This window comes from Cyprinodon tularosa, unplaced genomic scaffold (genome assembly GCF_016077235.1).
Source record: "Cyprinodon tularosa strain WSP-4 unplaced genomic scaffold, ASM1607723v1 ctg199, whole genome shotgun sequence".
In the NCBI taxonomy this organism is placed as follows: domain Eukaryota; kingdom Metazoa; phylum Chordata; class Actinopteri; order Cyprinodontiformes; family Cyprinodontidae; genus Cyprinodon; species Cyprinodon tularosa.
The window spans coordinates 3,163,700-3,183,947 of record NW_024038729.1 but is presented as its reverse complement, the minus strand read 5'-3'; the positions used below and the strand labels follow the sequence as shown (position 1 = coordinate 3,183,947).

At 38.6% G+C, this 20,248-nt stretch overlaps 1 protein-coding gene across 1 annotated transcript in view; it reads left to right on the top strand.

The window, feature by feature from the left end:
- LOC119782870 (sorbin and SH3 domain-containing protein 1) overlaps positions 1–20,248 on the top strand; it is a 102,460-nt gene that overhangs the window by 56,135 nt on the left and 26,077 nt on the right. The window contains exons 14-15 of the mRNA XM_038284054.1: positions 6,081–6,158; positions 17,967–18,016. Coding sequence (XP_038139982.1) covers positions 6,081–6,158; positions 17,967–18,016 — 128 coding nt within the window. The remainder of the gene's footprint in view (positions 1–6,080; positions 6,159–17,966; positions 18,017–20,248) is intronic.

Here is a 20,248-nt window from a genome sequence, read left to right as displayed (position 1 = left end):
TATAAAAAGAAAAATGTGTGAACCACTGCATTAATGCGTTCAGCAGCCGTGCAGGTGAAGCGCATCCATTGCTAACTCCCTTCATTTTCTATCCGTTGTTTATGTTTAGTTTGATTTGTTACTATTTTTTTTGTTTTGGGTTGTTTAAGCTTAGATTATGTGACATTTGTTATCATTTTAATCGTGTAAAGGGAAAAAAGAAAAAATAATGTCAGCTATAAAAATCACAATAAAAATATCGGCGCCTCATACTGAGGACCAGACAGACTGATGTCAAAATAATCGGAATCGTCTTCGGCCTTGTCCACAACTCTAATATTAGATTTTATAGCCTAGCAATCAAGGATAGTGATTGGGACGGAAAGGGCCCAGGCTCCTCTGTTTTCAGAGGATCAATTTATGTTCTGGTGAACATTAAACTATTGTTAGAGACATAGGGCCGGATTTATCAAGATCCAATTTTGCGTGCAGTAATTTGCGCTCGCAAACTGGAATTTCGCGCGAGGGGCTGAACCATGGTTTGCGGGTGATTTAACAAGAGTGATTGCGTAACTGGTGGCAGGTGCAAAACTGTTGGAGACGCCCTATTTAAATGATGGTTTTTTTGTGCATTTTGTGGTTTGCGGCAAAGTAGTTTGTAGTTTGTACAAGCTAGTCTATTAAGAAATTTAAATCTTACAGTGACACCCCCAACCCCTCAAAAAAAAAAAAAAGAAAAAATATATATATATATATATATAAAAACTTTGGCAACCTTTATTACCTAAGGTGGTATGTGGCTGAATTTCTACTTCACTGCAGTAAAAAAAAACAAACAGGTATTTTGTATTGGCCTGTAGAAAAATGCACATACCAAATGGCTCACAAGAAGTGACTGTGGATGAGATTACTGTGCGTACGCATCCCCGCAGCATTGGCATGTTGCTCCACAGGCGCAGGGGGGAGGTCGGGGTTCTCCGGTAGGGCGTCAGGGCGACATGGCATTTAGAATGTCGGACAGCACTTCTGAAAAACGAGATTGGGAGATCCCAGCTCTCGCTGCAACCGTACGCTGGAATGACCCAGATGCAAAAAAAGTGCAATGTTGCAAGGAGTTTTGTGATATCTGGTATTGTGTGGGTCCTCCTTGTGGCTGGCTCCAAATCCATTCGGAGTTCCCCCAACAGCTCCAAAATGGCAATGCTGGATAAACGATATGTTTTGATGATCGTTTCCTCGTTCATTCCAAAAATATTCACACGGAGTGAAAAAATGCGTTCTCTGCGTCTCCTTGCTTCATTTCCATGTCTCCTTCTTGCGACAATAACCGCTGCCATGTGTGCACAATTACGCATACAGACCATTTACACCTTCTTTTGAAACATGTTAAATATAGAGTCAGATACCGTTAGCAAAATTGCTTTCAGGTTTAATAAATCACTTTGCGAGTGCTAAATTAATATATTTACATGTTCTCCTCCCACAAGACGCACTTTTGCGTGTAAACGCCCCACATTGCATATTCATTGCAGAAAAAGTACTAAATGGATAAGAGGCGCTATTTAGCACGTTTTAAAGACCAAATCCTTTTAGCACGCTGTTGATAGATCAGTTTGTACATTTTTTAGCGTGCGCAGTGAAATAGCTCACATTTTTATACACGCAAACCTTTGATAGATCCGGCCCTATGACTCAGGCTCAACTTTATTAATCCCTTGGGATGACACCTTCAGGGAAACTCTGGTTCCAGTAGCTTCTATAGAGCAGTGTTTTTCAATCCTGGTCCTTAAAGCACACTGCTCTGCATGTTTTGGTTGTTTCTGAGGTTCAGCAAACCTGATTCAGATGATTGCAGTTCAACAAAGCCTGATAATCTGCTATCAATTGATAACAGTTGTGTGAAAGCTGGGAAACATCTAAAACATGCAGGGCAGTGTGCCTTTAGGACCAGGATTGAAAAACACCGCTATAGAGGACAAAGAGTTAAAGCAAAACGCCATTAAAGATTAAAAAAAAAAATGACTGACAATATAAAAAGAGTGTATATAGTACAAAAAGGCATAAAAGAAAAAAGTTTTAATGTCCTGGAATATTTTTCACTTAGATATAAAAATATCTGCACAGTAGAGAGCTAAGGGAAGACTACACAGTAGTTGACTTGGATTATTGCAGTTGTACTGCAGAAATGTATTGACCTTATAAATAAGTAAAAATTACACAAGCTACACAGTAGTTACGTGTTTTATTGCACAGTGAGAGAAGAATAATGCACATGAGTGTAATGAGGTAAAGTTTTGCATAAGATGTCAAATGAGGGTAGGGATGGGAATCGAAAACCGGTTCCTGTTCAGAACCGGTTCCGTATTTTCCGATTCCATGGCATCGTTTGGCAGCTCACTGAACGATTCTTTTTTCGATTCCCGCAGCACCAGAGCCTAGAGCGCCGGCTCTGGGGAGCACGACTTACGTCACGTTTTTTACGTTAGTTACGTAAGTTACGCAAGTTACGCAAGTTACGCAAGTTACGCAAGTTGGAAGAACTATTCGAGGAGGAAGACAACGAGCTGCGGTCACTTTGTGAATCAAAGCCCCGTCTTTCCTTAGCCCAGAGGGTAGATCAGGAAATCCAGCTCTATAAAAGCTTGCCCTCCATCCCCTGCAGGGATAGCGCCACACTGTGGTGGTGGAACAAGCAAGATACGCTGCCCTTGCTATCTGACTGGCTGAAAACTACCTCTGTGTGCAGGCTTCCTCCACCCCATCTGAGAGGGTGTTCTCCACGGCTGGAGACACCATAAGCCCTGAAAGATCCTGTATCCTTCCAGAAAAAGCAGATATGCTCATCTTTCTGCAAAAGAACTGTTAATTTTTCCTACTACTGTTTTATAATTAGTATTTTTTGTTATTTAAAATAGGTTATTATCCCATCATTTGTTATTAGACATTGTTGGTTATTAAGTTTGTTCTTGTATATTTATTTTTCATTTAAACACAGATGTTACTCCAGTTTCACATTTCCTGTGGACATCTTGATCTTGTTGAGTTTGTAAGATTGTGCAATAGTTAAGTAAACAAAGTTGATTCTGATAATCAAACTGTTTGTTCTCCTTTTTCCCCCAAATTGGAATCGAAAAAAGAATCGATAAAGAATCGAATCATTTCATAGAATCGAAAAGGGAATCGGAATCGTGAAAATCTTTTCAATTCCCAACCCTAAATGAGGGGGGTGCTGATCCCTGACCCTCTTCCTATCACCTCCTCCTTCCCCAAGTGAAGAGTTCTTCAGCTTGATGACTTGGGGAGCAAAACCTTCAAGCTGCATATAAAGTAGGGCTGTCACGATAATAAAACTTTAAACTCAATGTCAAGATCTGCAAATATCTTCGTTACTCAATCCTGTTTTTGATACTACTGGGATAGAAATGAAGAAGTTTAACTTAGAAAAACTCACCGTTTTCCATCTCATCATGAAACATGCTTTATACACAGAATCCTGTATGTTAGTAAAAGAACCAAGAAATATCTGAGTGAAGTTTTTATCTGATTCTTCAAATCAGACAAAAATGGTGTCAAACGTTTGTGCAGCAAAGATTTTTGTTTGTGCCGCTATAATTTTTTTACAGTTTAAAATGATAGAATCAAAGGTTAGCAACTTATAATTTATATATATTATATATGAAATTCAGAGTTTCAGAATGAACAAATGGTCACTGACCTTTGATGGCTTCTACAAACAATTATTAATATCATTAAAATGATAGCAGTACAAAAAATTTATATATTTTAAAATATGCATTTTTAAATTTTTAATATATTTATTTGAAATATTTACTATTTAAAATTAAATTTAAAATTGTATATTTTTGTATGGCAAAAATATAAACTGGTTGACCCTTTATGACCTCTAGAAATATTTATTTACAGGTAAAAGCCAGTAAATTAAAATATTTAGAAAAACTTGATTTATTTCAGTAATTGCATTCAAAAGGTGTAACTTGTACATTATATTTATTCATTGCACACAGACTGATGCATTCAAATGTTTATTTCATTTAATTTTGATGATTTGAAGAGGCAACAAATTAAAATCCAAAATTCTGTGTGTCACAAAATTAGAATATTGTGTAAGGGTAAAATTTTGAAGACACCTGGTGCCACAAACTAATCAGCTGATTAACTCAAAACACCTGCAAAGGGCTTTAAATGGTCTCTCAGTCCAGTTGTGAAGCCTACACAAACATGGGGAAGACTTCAGATTTAACAGCTGTCCAAAAGGCGACCATCGACACATTGCACAAGGAGGGAAAGACACAAAAGGTTATTGCTGAAGAGGCTGGCTGTTCTCAGAGCTCTGTGTCCAAACACATTAATAGAGAGGCAAAGGGAAGGAAAAACTCTGGTCAGAAAAAGTGTACAAGCGATAGGGTTCACCTAGTCAAGATTGTGAAAAAAAACCCATTCAAAAATGTGGGGGAGATTCACAAGGAGTGGACAGCTGCTGGAGTCAGTGCTTCAAGATCCACCACCAAGAGACGCTTGAAAGACATGGGTTTCAACTGCCGCATACCTCGTGTCAACCACTGTTGACCAAGAAACAGCGCGAAAAGCGTCTCTCCTGGGCTAAGGAAAAAAAGAGCTGGACTGCTGCTGAGTGGTCCAAAGTCATGTTTTCTGACCAAAGCAAATTTTGCATTTCCTTTGGAAATGGAGGTCCCAGAGTCTGGAGGAAGACAGGAGAGGCACAGGATCCACGTTGCCTGAAGTCTAGTGTTAAGTTTCCACCATCAGTGATGGTTTGGGGGCCCATGTCATCTGCTGGTGTCGGTCCACTCTGTTTCCTGAGATCCAGGGTCAACGCAGCCGTCTATCAGCAAGTTTTAGAGCACTTCATGCTTCCTGCTGCTGACCTGCTCTATGAAGATGGAGATTTCAGGTTCCAACAGGACTTGGCGCCTGCACACAGCGCAAAATCTACCCGTGCCTGGTTTACGGACCATGGTATTTCTGTTCTAAATTGGCCAGCCAGCTCCCCTGACCTTAGCCCCATAGAAAATCTGTGGGGTATTGTGAAAAGGAAGATGCACAATGCCAGACCCAAAAATGCAGAAGAGTTGAAGGCCACTATCAGAGCAGCCTGGGCTCTCATAACACCTGAGCAGTGCCAGAAACTCATCGACTCCATGCCACGCCGCATTAATGCAGTAATTGAGGCAAAAGGAGCTCATACCAAGTATTGAGTATTGTACATGCTCATATTTTTCATTTTCATACTTTTCAGTTGGCCTACATTTCTAAAAATCCCTTTTTTGTATTAGCCTTAAGTAATATTCTAATTTTGTGACACACGGAATTTTGGATTTTCATTTGTTGCCACTTCAAATCATCAGAATTAAATGAAATAAACATTTGAATGCATCAGTCTGTGTGCAATGAATAAATATAATGTACAAGTTACACCTTTTGAATGCAATTACTGAAATCAAGTTTTTCAAAATATTCTAATTTACTGGCTTTTACCTGTATGTCTTTAAAATGATAGCGGCACAAACGAAAAATTTTTGCTGCACAAACGTTTGACAATAATTTTGTCGGATTTGAAGAAGGTGGGGGGGCCAACTTCACTCAGGTCCCAGAAATCCCAAATTAACAATAGGAAAATATGTAAACGTCATATTTCTACCTATATCAAATAGTTTTGTGTCCGGATACAAAGTATCAGTATTGACACTGATAAATATGGACTCTAAACAACCCTAATATAAGGGTATATAAAGTAGTGAGATTGGATGCCAGATATTAAGCACATGGTTTCTCTTGAAAAGATCTACCGGTATGTTCTCTGTCTTAATGCTTTGTGAAGTTTGTTTACTGCTACCTGTTTCATCACTCTTCTCATCTCTATGCAAAAAATAAACATGTTACTAATATTATCAAGTTATTTCAGGAAAGATAGAAAAGCAGAGTGTGATTTTATAAAGCATATATCAGTAGGTACCTGCTGTCACCTGCAGGATGTCTGACTGGCTGTTAAGTTGCTGTGCTGTCTGAACTGTCTTCTCTTTGTCTTTCTCCTCCTCCTGTCGCCATGCCCCTAAACTCAGGATTTAAGTCCAGAAGATGTAGATTTAGAGAATGAGCCTTGGTATAAATTCTTTTCAGAGATGGAGTTTGACAAAGCGGTAAGTGGTCGCTGTCTTCGCGGCGTCAGCATATCGTCATGTGTTGCATGTCATGTAACATCCATGTTGAAGTAACGTGTAAACGTTAATGTCTGTGAGGTCTGCCTGTGTTTCCTGTCCGACCCCAAGCAGAAGATTAAAGTTTGTGCTCGTCTGAATATCTGAATATATCCTGAATATCTGATCTTTTAAAGGAAAAAAATAATAATAATTAGAGAATACTAAATTGGCTAACAGACGTAACACACACACTTTAATCTTCATTACGAAAACTAAATAATAAATGTTCCTTTGACTGATTTAATCCCCAACTATATGAAAACGTAATGGTTACCCTTTACAATAACCATCTTTTATAAATAATAGAGAGCATTTATTAATAAATAACAGATAATTTATGTTTTACAATTGTTTATAAAGGGACTCTAAAGCACTTATAAAAGAGATAAATTATTAAGATATTAAGCTTACTGATGTTTAGATGAGAGCTAAACTAGCAGGGTGGGGCAATATGATCTATATCCTTTATAAATGGTTTAGAGGCAGTTTATAAACAATTATGAAACCTTAATTATCTGTTAATCATTAATAATTTTTCCCTTTACCTTTTATAAATGATGATTATTTGTAAAGTATTTTATTGCATAGATCAAATACCCAACCTTTGAATTTAGTGCATTATTTATTATTTAGTTAATTATTCAGCTGAAAAAAGATTTTGATTTTTAAAAAATATTAGCCTTTCATCACTTTGGCACCACAGTTCATTCCAACCAAATAATATCTGTAATTTGTATGTATACTTTTCAAGTTAGTCATGGTCTAGCAGTTTTCAAAGTATTTAAGTAAAGGTAAATGGCTTGTATTTGTGTAGAAGGACCCCAGAGCACTTTTAATTATGGGGTTACATTTCTACCAGAAGTAAACATGTGGAATAAATACTGATAAGAGGAGATTCATTCAAAGTGAATTCTCCTTTTCAATTGCTGCTCAGAAAGAAAAAGAGCAGAAGCATCGTAGTACGGCAGTAGGTTTGGCCGTTCATCGTATACTTATCGTGATAAATTTCTACTCATGATAACACTTTTGATTTATCATATAAACTTAGAATTGTGAATTAAAAAAAAACATATTTTCTTTTTATTTCCTATTTTCTATTGGGACATTTTGCATTTCTTTTTATATAATTAAATACAGTTTTATATGGAATATTTTAGTGGTACACTGGAAAAATTATTCAGAAATAAGTAAAAAGTTCTTAAATTAAGGTTATTTACCCTTAATTTGAATAGGTAAATGATATAGTTTGCCAAAGGAATGAGTATTTTTACTCTTAAAATAAGATAATTAGATAATATGCACTTGGAGTAAGACAATGCAGTTGTTTTTTTCTTATTTTAAATGTAAATTGTCTTGTTCCGTTGGCAAAATGTATCTTTTACCTCCTCAATCCAAGAACAAATGCACTTATTTTAAGAAAAAATTAGTTATCTAGGTTAGATTTTTTTCCCAGTGTATAAATCACACTTCCTTATGTAACTGGTGTCCTGAAGAAGCCTATATGTGTGTATTTTTTCCCAGCAGTATTTGTAATTGTGGGGCTATGATTGTTCTGGCAATGCTCACATCTACACAGCTAAGAATTAATAAGGAGTGTTTTTATCATAATTTATACAATATTTTCACGATAGAAGCCCGGCCCTATAAGGCCAATATGCGTTAATCTCAACTAGTCAACAGCTACTAGCCAAAGCTCTAGTTAAAGTTATAATTATATTATAAATATGTATATTAATCTGTTATTATATATAATACTGATTTAATACAAAAAAAATAAACTTTATAAATAAGCAGAATTGAATTACATTGAAATATTAATATCAGTAGGTTCATTTTAATTTTTTCCTCATATGTAATATTTTATTCTATTGGTATATATTGATTTTCCTTAAACATGTTTATTAATTTTATTGAACATAGATATTTGTTCAATTACCAAGGGGTGACAGTGGCGTTGGGTGCAGCAGTTTGCCCTGCAGTCGGAGAGTTGTCGGTTCAAGCCCTGCCAGATACACATGTATTATAAACAGAAGCCATCTATCTATTTATCTTTTTTTCTTTTGCTTTCTTGTCCAATGTAAATTGGCTTTGGAGGGTGGGCATTGTAAGCTTCTTGCGTCTGCCAATACACCCTTTCTCAGACTGTTTTAATTTAAGTTATATACTGTCTTTATTATATACTTGTATGTCTGAAATAAAGAAACAAACTTCACACAGACACCTGATGGGTGTCCTTGGGCAAGACACTTCACCTGCATTGCCTACTGATGGTGGTCAGAGGGCCCGGCGCCTTGCAGCTGTGGCTACAATGTAGCGCGCCACCATCAGTGTGTGCCTGAATCACTGAATGTAATGTTAAGCGCTTTGGTCAAGTCTCCTGACTTGAAAAAGGGCTATATAAGTATAGGCCATTTAACTTTTAGCATTTTATATGGTATTGCCTAATTTTGGCTTTAAGTTGCTTAGCAAAGATTATTTAGTTTTTTTTGTTAAGAGCAAAAAAACAATAAAATTTGTATCTTCTTTCTGCTCCCTTTTGCTCATTGAAATGTACGGCAGAAAGTCTGCTATTAAGTGTGAGGTCTGGATGGGATGATTCATTCAGAAGTCACCTCTCCCTGGTATTCAGCTTAAGCATCCGGCTCCAGGGTAATCCTGCCTCCTGCAGTGTCTGCTATAGTTACCAAAATATCCGTACGGTGCAGGTCTGAGGCGGCGTTATGACACATCCATCCACGCCTCGGGCCTCGTTCGGTATCAGAAACAGATGTTAACGCTTCCCTGCTCTGTGTTACTCAGAGCAGATCCGCCACGCTTCGCGATCATGTGAGGCAACTCCGGCGTCTACGACATGAGCTCATGTTCCTGCATCGTTCAGACTCTTGTGTTTGAGGTTAGCAGCAGGTCCAGGAGGCTCAGTCCTGGAGGCAGCAGGCAGACTCTGTTTCACTGCTGTCTGGATGTGTGCCGGATGAGCTCGGCTTGATGACTGGCTTCTGTTTAATGTCAGAGTCACTTCTAAAGCTGCACCTGGTATGTGCAGTATTTGACCTTAAGGCCCGGCCAGACAACATGGCTCATCGGGGCTTGATTGACAAATGAGCAGTCATTTGGTTTTGGCATGAGAAGGGTTTTGCTCAAAGTCTGTAAAAATCGAGACGCTAAAAGTGCCAACACACACACACACACAAACATTGTCTGTGTCTACTGAACCATGTCTGTGTTGAGTTGGCTTAATATGCAGGGTCATTATCCTGCTGAAAGACTCAGGGGAGAGCGATCCAGTTTTCACTCTCCAGCAGAGATCACCTGATCTGAACTGAAAATGTTCTTCTTAAAATGGTATTACATAAAATGGTTTTAACTTGGTTCCAGAGCCTTTCAAAGGAAAACATGCATCACGGATCCTCCACTGTAATTAACAGTGTGCATGAGGTGGTTTCCAATATTTATAAAGATTAATTATAGTGCTTTTTAATACGAGTAGTTTCAGATTAATGGCTGGTAGAGTTAATCAGACTCCACATTTGAGAGGTTAGGAAAAAAATGCTTTCTTGCCATGTCTCAATCTTGGTTGTGAAATAAGGCTTCTAGACATAATCTGGACTCCTTAAATCGCATCATCGATGTGCATCAGCTTGTTCTTGATTCATATTCTGTAAGGAATCTTCTCCTTTTTTACAGCGTTACAGCTGCAAATGTTGCAGCAGGAGGAACTTCGCAAAACCTTTGCAAATAAGTTCTTGTTAAAGCTCTTTTTTCACCATCCTTTTTTTTTTATTATACATTTTTTGTCGTTTGCAATCCATTTAAAATATGTCATCTTATTTTCCAAACCCAAATATTTGTTTATTTAAAAAAAAATGCTAATTTACTAAAAGTATCTCATTTTAAATTGATCAAAAAATGATCAAATACTAAAATAATGAATAGCTGTATCCCTAAAGGGAAATAGGAAGTCAGGGATAACTAGTTTAAAACTCAGACCAATTTCACAAACTAAAGAATGAATTCTAGGTGCTTAACATTTATTTTTTAGAGACCAAAACATATTATAACACATTCATGGCAGAAATTGTTGGAGGTAGCAAAAATGTGAATACTAAATGGGATTCAAACTGATGAGTGGTTTTTTCTAAAATGTAGACCTACAACTTTACCTCCCTCCAGAGTGTCATGATTTTACTAAAGTTCAGACCCAAATGCAGAAGACCAAACAGGGAGACCAGGGAAAAGGTTAAACAGTTTTTTTTGAATAGATAATGCAGAGAGAAGTGTTGCTCTGAACACTGCTCAACCGGAACTGAAAAGTGAGGGGAAGACACAGTGGTTAGTTCAGGCTCAGTGGGAAATTTGACCCGTGAACTTGGAGAAGAGGATTTGGTTGCTGACTCACGTTTCCAGAGAAGTTGTTGAATCCTTCACTCCAGTCTGTATGCTGTAGTTCCAATGTAGGTCTGACTCGGTGGAGGGCGGAACAGGGTTTACCCAGAATGCGATTTTTTGTAGGTGAACAGAGAAACTGACTGCCACTCAGATTTCCTGCGGTACTTGAACGGGTCGTAGTGGAGATGAATCCCTTTCTCAGTGTGAAGCTCAAACGATCTCTTGGGGAAAGTGGATCCAAACCTTCTGTTTGTTTCCTCAGCTCAGTTTGTAGCTCAGTTGATCCTTCCAGGGAGAGAAGGTCCGAAAAATCCAGTTTGCAGGATGACTTCCTGCCGAGAGGCAGAGACAAAACAATGTTAAAACTCAGAATGACAAGAACTCAGTTTGACTCAGCAAAGCTCAGCTTGGTTAGAGTACCCAAAACTGGGAAACACACTGGCGTCGAAGTAGTGGCAGTCAGCAGCTTAAGAGCACTCTGTTAACGAGATAACCATCAGCAGGTGTGTGAGGAGGCGGGCCAGAACCAGGCGCCTCCTGGTGGAGGAAGGGAGACAAACACAGAAACGCAAACACACACACAGGAGTCCTGACACAGCGCTGCACTTATGCGCACATATATTACCGTATTTCCTGGACTATAGATTGCACCTCTATATGAGCCGCAGCAAAAAAGATTTTTTTTAAACTGGAAACGTACTTATATAAGCCACATTAGAGTATAAGCCACTGATATCTGCTGAACTGCCCCCATCAAACCTGTAGGGGGAGCTCTACATACCTACCCCCCTAGAACACCTGTTTACTTGTTGGCTTGCAGCAGTAGGAGCTTCCTCTGAAAGATGGGGCTTCGTCGGCTCTTTATTTCAGCTCTGCAGAAGTTGCGCACAGTTTCTTCATTAGTTCAACAGCTTTAATGCAGCGAATAATTGTCGAAAATGTGTGAATTTGCGACATTTGTTCTTCGATCTGCCTGCTTCCAGCATGTTCCTGTCATGTACAGTTAGGAATAATCCACAAAAAAGCCGCACCTTTGCATTAGCAACATGATTCAAAGCGTGGGAAAAAGTATGGGTCATAGTCTGGGAAATACGGTATTTGAAATTCCTCTGCAACAGGGTCCGCAGGGAGCTTGGACCGGGAAATGCGCAATAGTCGTCAATAAATATCTAAACCAAACACTATAAACAGAAATCAATACCTCTTAATTAATACTTCTTTGTATTGTGACTAAATGTCACAAAACGAATACCACATAACAACATGTTCCTCTTTATCTACATTTTTATATAACTTTTAGGTCATGAGAGTGACTGAAAAAACTAACATCAAGGTATTATACTAGACTGGAAAGATTTTGCTGTCTTTTTTATCCAATTTTGATGCATTTGATATGTTTTATTAAATTAACTTTTATTAGCTTAAACATGATTTATATCCATTTCCCATTATAACAAAATCATTCAATCTTTGGTCAGACCCTGTGCCAATCACAGGTGCTCAGAGCTACTGCTGATGTCTCCTAAATGACATCACATTCCCGGCTAAGCCAATAGCAAAAATCAGATGCAGTAACCATTTTTGACCTAAGGAGAGCACCATACAGGTGGTTTTAATCACGCAATTTCATTAAATCTGCATTAAATTGTCAAAATAATGTCTGTTATGTGTAGACAGGACTACAAGACATCGGTTTATACATTCTATCAGCAAAAAAAAGTTGATTTAGGAGTTAGAGGTCACTGAAATTATGTGTTTTTTCATAAAAAACATAATTTATTTAAAGTATTCCTCTTCTTTACCAGGTGGCACCTATTCTCTAGGAGAGGAGCTGTAAATTGATCCTAATGGTCCTCTTTAATAATAATAACACATCAGGGATTTAAGAGGACTCTGAAAATACCTCCAGTGACAGTTCCAGTCAAACATCGGGTCATCGATATACATAGCCAGCTGGAGCCGGAGTTCCACACGTATCAATGCTCAGGAAGATCACTTTGGGCCCCCCTACAACCGCCAGAGTGACTCCATCTGTGGAGCATATGCTGACGTGAGGCCTGCTGCCACTCTGTCTCAGCGCTAAGTTACGCAGAGACACCCGCCCCCCCCTACAAACACCCACTGCCACCTGACATATTCTAAAGGGGGCAACGCTAAAAGCCTGCCAGCTCATTGTGCTCTCATATTTAACCTCTGTTATACACTTAACCCTTACCTTTAAGCATTTAGAGGAGGAACGATGAGCTGCGCAGCAGGCCTCCTGCATCAGGCCGAGCTGTTTGTGTTCATAAGAACCCATCAACACAAATAAGGTTCTGGAAAGAATGGGATTCGTGTTACAAAGACCCACTCATGGTGACTGTTTTGACTACAAAAGCCGCATAGTGGGGTCTGAGCTGTGGGTAGCCTCGGACAGCTGTTAGGAAACAGTTCGGCAGAAATGTTGTCATCTGTGTTTCTTGGATACCTCCGCTTGTGTCCATAAACAGGTTTGGACCTTCTTACAAATCCCTAATGAGGCGCTTTCATCGGGTGCTGGTCATCTCGCCCTCACACCATTCCAAGCTTTTCCTGTTTTCGGTCGTTCGGCTCTTTGTTGATCAGGCTTTAAAATGAAATTAAATAAACAATTACAGAAAGAAAAACTATTTTCTTACTCCTAAATATTGTATTTCTGCATGAGGCCAGTCAGACGGAGTTCATAAGCTCAAAGCACTTGAACTAAAATTAGTTTTGGATCTTTTCGCTCGTCGTTATTCAGGTATTTTTATCAGGTGCCTCATGCATTTTCCAGGTGCTATTTTGCCGTTTATGTACTTGACTTTTTTGGAAGAGGAACTGTCTGCCACAGGATCTTTTATAATGACCACGTGCTAATTTTCTCCCCATCTTGTAACAACTTTAACAGCAGAGGAATCAAAGAAAACATCCTCAGTCAACTGTAAAAAAACAAAAAAATGGATAGGCTATGTGACTCCAATAGATATTATCTTCCAGCAGGACGTTGCCCAGAGTTATTTTGGTCCCAGTTATGGTCCTTTCATGCCAGTTTTTTTTTATTTGTGTGCAAAAAGTAACCGTTTTTCCCAGTGTAACTAATTCCCTCCTACTTCGCAATAGAATTGGTTTCTATTCTAAACATGCAACATGTGTCTGCCACATGTTGCAGACACATAATCAGGGGCTTGATGGTAAGATGGTGGGGCACCAGAAGCTGGAAGAAAGAGTCATTACTCAAATACTCATTAAAAGAAAATAAGGTTCTTTTAATGTTGCAATAAACAAAAATGTTAAAGACAAAATAAAAGATAACTTTTCTTTTTGGGGAGCAGAAAGGCAGTTCAGGTTTTGTTCCACCTGTGAACCAAAAGACCTCGCATAGGAACGTGAGGCTCTCTCTAAGACTGAGAGGAAGGTTGTAGGTGCCACCAGAAGGTACTTAATTTTACTGAGACGTCGGTAATCTAGAGTGAGATCCCCCCCAGTTATCCAGGTTGGCACCATAGGATTGGTGTGTATCAGGCAGAGTTAAATTACCTGTAGATAATGGGAAAGGTTTTGCAGTTCTATGGTAGTAGAACAAAAGGCAAGGTTCTGGGGAATTGTCAAATGCCCAAGGAGAAATTTTTGATCAAATTCTAACAGCTTTAAAGATAATTAGAAATCAAATACTGGAAAATTAGCTAAAGTCTTCTTCTTCTCCATAAAAAAAGAAAAAGAAAAAAAATCCTCAAATAAATAAATGTAATCTAACAAAAACTTCCAACTGTTTTTAATATTCTTTTTTTGTTTCTGCATTTTTTATTTTATTTTATTTATTTATTATTTATTTATTATTTTTTTTCCTACTTGCTTTGATTCTGTTTTATCTTCCTGTATTTTAATCATGTAAAGCACTTTGCATTGTCTTTGTACTGAATTGTGCTATACAAATAAATTTGCCTTGCCTAGGCTGCTTGCCCTTTGCAAAGAAGCACTGCAAAAAATTTGAATCTTTACGTCTTTCGTTTTTTTAAATACGTGCATTTTTTCTTGGATTAAAGAGGTAAGTGAGACACTTTGCCAATGGAACAAGACAACGTACATTTAAAATAAGAAAAAACAATTGCATTGTCTTATTTCAAGAGCATTTTATCTAATTATCTTATTTCAAGAGTAAAAATACTCATTCCACTGGCAAATCCTCTTACTTACCTGCTCAAATTAAGGGTAAATACACTTAATTTAAGTAATCTTTACTTATTTATACATTGTTTTTGCAGTGAGGTTGGTCAAGTTTCACGGGAACAACAGGAAACTAAACTCTGCTGGTCAAACCCACAGATGCAAGGACAAAAAAAAATTAGATTTACTTCCTGGAAGCTTCGTTGTTACTGCAAACGGTTTGGGTCATTTTTATTTTATTTATCTTTCAGATTATTGGGTCTACATGAAAAATAATGAAAAATAGAATACAGCAATTTAAATAATAAGGATTTGGTGCATATTATGATCTATGTCTATATTTATTTAAAAATGTTACACTAACAGGAAACCTAAGTTTGCAGAAGTAGTGTGTATGGAGGAGGGGGGGCTTTGTTTAAAGGAGCTAAATGGAGGCAGGATGTGAACAAACAATCTGTTTTCATCAATACTGTCTGCATAGAGTGCTTCCATCTCTGCCTCTCCACCATCGCCCCCTGCTTACCGCTCTAAAGGTTTTACTGGGATACCCCAGGGTAATATGATGCTGTGATAACATGGCAGGGTTCATTTGAAACTGATCCATTTCCCCACTTCAGATAAAGAAAAGTTCCCATAAAATGACACTAATCAGTCGTCTTGTAAATAACCAGATTAAAATTCCATTCCTTTGCCCCAGATAAGCCTCCCTGATTGTTTCCTGTTTACTTTCCACTGACGCTGGTTGTGTGTGAGCCCAATAACCTGCGGGGTGTCAGAGGACGCTTTCTTTTTCCCCCCTGATAAGAGATGTGAAGGGTGGGATGGAAGACGTGGTGGAGCAAAGGAAGAGCTTTGGATTATTCACTGACCCTCAGTGTGTTCTCCAAGTCGCCATGGAACATTTAGCTTTATAAATAGACGCGACTACAGACCTGCCAGCCTGGTGTTCGGCTCCTACAAAGATGGGCTCTTATTCTCAAAGGTTATTAATGATCACTCTGCCCCGGCAACGAGGTGGAGAGGCATGTTGTGGCAAATGAGCAGTGCAGAATGTTCCCTGTCTGGTCACTGGTGTGGGAAGTGGAGGCTTGGCCGTGCCGCGGCTGAGCGGTCACGGTATTAGCAGCAGGGCCGGGCTGGCTGAGGTGGAGGGGGGGATTGTGCAATCGTATTTGCAAACAACACTTGTGCTCTTATTCATAGAGGCCTTTTATTTTTACCTGCTGTGACGTCCAACAAGAGGAAAGCAGCAGAAACAGTGGGCTAAAATTAGCTGGCTTTTAACCATTCAGAATGCTGGTGGGTGCTGCTCTGCTCCATGAATGACCCCCCCCCACACACACACACACCCCCGACACTGTTTTGTTTCTGCTTAAATAACATCTACAGCTAATCTCACATTTATTCACACATTCTATGCTCTTAATTATGCAAAGAAATTCCTTCCTCCATTTTTTTTCTTATTTCTTTGCAAAAGTCTTCAAATCTATGGACTTTTCTTTTTATTTTGCTGCATTACTTGCTTAGTTACACAATTTGCATTTACCTTTACAATAAAAAAAGCAACATGCATCTGTATTCAGCCATTCACACTGCAAAAAATAGAAATCTCAATAAGTTATTTTTTCTGAAAATAAGTGTGTTTTTCCTTGATTTGAGGAGGTAAGTAAGACACTTTGCCAATGGAACAAGACAATTTCCTTTTAAAATAAGAAAAAACTATCGTCTTATTTCAAGTAAATATTCATATATTATGGAATATATTATGGAATACTCATTCCATTGGCAAATCATCTTATTTACCTGCTCAAATTAAGGCTAAATATACTTAATTTAAGCCATTTTTTACTTATTTCTGGATTGTTTTTGCAGTGCAGCACTGCTAAATAAAATCCACTAACTACAGAACAATCTAGATAAGTAATTTTTTCTTAAAATAAGTGCATTTGTTCTTGGATTGAGGAGGTAAAAGAGAGATTTTGCCAAAGAACGAGACAATTTACACCTAAAATAAGAAAACACAATTGTATTGTCTTATTTTAAGAGTATAAAATACTCATTGCATTGGCAAACTATCTAATTTACCTACTCAAATTAAGGGTAAATACACTTAATTTAAGAAATGTTTGCTTATTTCTGGATGTTTTTCCAGTGCAGTTATCCACTCCAACAATTAAACCTTATCTGAAGAGATCCAGACTCAGCAAACAGGTGGAGAGCAAGAGAAGTAGGTTTAATAATGATGGTGGCAGCAGGATGATGCTGAAAAAGTTTCTGTAAATAGAGGAAGTGAAGCTGTTCAGGGTTTGATGGGACGGTGGATGGAGCTGAATGTCAGAATTACTCTAAACATGCAGCCAGAGATATAATGGAGTTCAAATCAAAACAAAGTCGTGTTAGAATGTCTCGGTTAAAGTCCAAACTCAAATCCAGTGGATAATCTATTGCAGGACTTTAAGCTTCATGGTTTTTCCTCCAGTCTGACTCAACTATTAGAAACATAAAACACTCCATACGTTCAGCTGTAACTACAGTGCATGTATTTTCTACTAAATACTGACTCACAGTGGCTGAATACAAATGCAAACAATGCCTCTCAGATATTCATTCATTAAAAGCAGTGTTTTCCTTCTACCTTTAAGCTACTCATTATTCTGTGTCGTTTTACTTTTGCAGAGGCGTTGTTCCCACTTTCTGTAATAAATATGCTTTACTTTCCATCTTTTCTGTGCCGGTGAGCTCCTATGTCTGTGTTGATACGTGTAATTCGGCCTCCTCGCCCCACCAGCTGGTTAATTGTCCCCCTGTCTGCCCCAGTGGTAATGAGAGCGACTCAATACCAGACAAAAGAAGTGGCTTCAGTGGGAGACAGCAGCCCATAGGCTGAGCCTGTGACAGCCCCTTTCCCTGCATGGGCGCCCCCCTGACCAATGCACGCCCAGCCCTCCCTTCCACTCTCTACTCTGCCGCTTGTTTTCTCCCAACTTGCATGCAGGCCAAAACACACGCTTACCCGCCGTCCATGCCAAGCTCCGTCCAGAGAAGCTTAGTAACCCTGGATTCAGAAACACACGGCAGCGAGTGACCGACTGGGAAAAAAAGGAGAATCTAGCCTTGGTTAAGGCTGCTGCTTGTGTTTCAGCGGGAGGAGATCTTCCTGTGGATCTATCAATGACTTCTTTGTTTGGTTTGTTGCAGAGTGCCCCCTCCTTCAGCCCTCTGGAAACAACCTCCGACCTGCAGCAGTAGTAAGTCCACCTATCTCCTCACTATTCCAGTTCATTTGCTTTAAAATCTTGCTTCATCCTTCCTGTATTAATGTGATTATTAGGGAGAAATGTCAGTGAGGGACATCTAGACCCTGTAAAGCCACAGCAGGGGTGGGGACTGCTGCTTCCTGTGGAGATCCTGTTAATAATGCATAAAGCTGCCAGAATTTAATGTTTTTCATGGGTTTTTATTTATATATGGTTTCTAGAAGGAAGGAAATTATATAATGACAGGAGCCTGGGTGTCACTGGGATAAAGGGAACTTTCCAAGCTGCTGCATAACTAAAAAACTGTTATCTTCTCTTGATTGGATTACAACAGATGGATCTAACTCAAATCCAAATCTTACTCAGCTTTTGATCTTTTTTTTTTTCTGATGGGACTGACAGTTTCTATTTCTGTAGCCTGCAATAAAATGCAAGGAATTTAGGGCCCCGGCACGGTAACTGTCTAGAGAAAATAAATGTCTCCCTTCATTTCTGCTCCACATCTGCTGCAGTCATTACGTCTTTGGGGACAAGGGTTTCTAAAATAAACCCCCCCAAACCCAGGTCTTTTTTTTTTGTTCCATTGATTTGTCTGTCATTGGAGAACTTGAAAGGAAGAGATCCTTGATTAAAGGGTGATGGGAGTTTAAGCGCACGAATGTTTGCAACGGAAACCTTTACTCATAAACCGACTTCCCTTCAAGGCCCAAATTTATGGCAGGACGTCTTGTTTTTCCTTTTTTTTTCTCCTCCTCAAGCTTAAATGAAAAGAGAGGGAGAAGACCTGGTAAATAAAGATTGAGCTCAAATGGCAGGAACACAGCATGCTGCTGGCAGAAATAATCTGAAATGGTTTGCGTTGCGATCATGATGAAGCAGAACTGCAGGAAGTGCTTTCCTTGTTCTTTCTCACGCATCGAAACTTCAATAGCAACAAAGGCTATCCAAACCTTTCTGACCCCTTTAAAGTATAAATTAACTGCGATTTACTATATTCATTTCGTTTAGGTTCATTGGAACCTAGAACCTGTCTGACTGCATGAAGTAGGCTAAAGGTTAAATTCAGGAAAAAATTAGGAATGCCTTCTAAAATTCAATTCAATTCAGTTTATTTATATAGCACCAATTCACAAGTCATCTCAAGGCACTTTACAGTTCATCAGATCATCCAGTCAGATTAATTCAAAGTTTTCTATCTAAGGAAAACCAGTTGATTGCATCGACTCATTGACTCAAATGCAATCCCTCACACTAAGCATGCTTGTAGCGACAGTGGAGAGGAAAAACTCCATTTTAACAGGGAGAAAATACAACAAAGGGAGTGTTTTGGAAGCTACAGACACTGGCTTGAAGGGTTTCAGAAAAAGGACACCAGATTGTAGAAGCAGTCAGACACAGTGGTGGTGGTATGATGATCTGGCAATGACATCGTGGTTCAGAACGTATAAACTTGTGTGGATTGATGACACCATGGATTTTGCCCTCTATCCAGAAGAGGGTTATGCAGATTGTTATTTGAATTACCCTGTGGATATTCTGAGGTGGCCTACTTCAAGTTTGGACTTTAATCCAATAAAAAAAATACAGTATGTCTGAATTAATATAATAATAATAATATAGTATCAAAATATATAAAGTACAAAAACACAAGAAAATGTAAAGGAGGAACTTTTTTTGCAGCCAATATGTCTTTTAAAAAGTACTTCCAGCTGTAATGATAGCATCTGCCTGCCCAATTTTAAAATAAAAGGGAGTGTAAAGTCTAATAATGCTAAATATTTTTTAAATAAATCCATTCTAAAGTTGTTTTATCCCTTTGTTATGTCAATATAAGCTCTTGCAGTCAAACAGGCTGAAAGCAGAGAAGTGTGCAGCGTTGAAGCCTAAGTCATACTCCGTTTGGCATTTAGTTTTACTAGAAGCTTCTCAAGGGATTATTTTAAATCTAGCATCACCCTGCAGCCGTAAATCAGCAGCGGGAGCGTTTACGTGAATTCTTGTTGCACACCCAGAGCTAACATGATGCCAGCAGTGCAAATAGTTTCCCCTCTCCATCCGTGAAAGAGCCTGTTGTTGAGGCACGGATGTATCCCTACATCACTTGACGTTTTGAGAGTTTTAAATCATTCGTCTCAAAGCTGCCGGAGCCTTTTGCTGTAATGAAGACAGAGAAAATGCATGAGTAACACATGACGGGATGAAGCTGGTAGCTATGCAGGTACA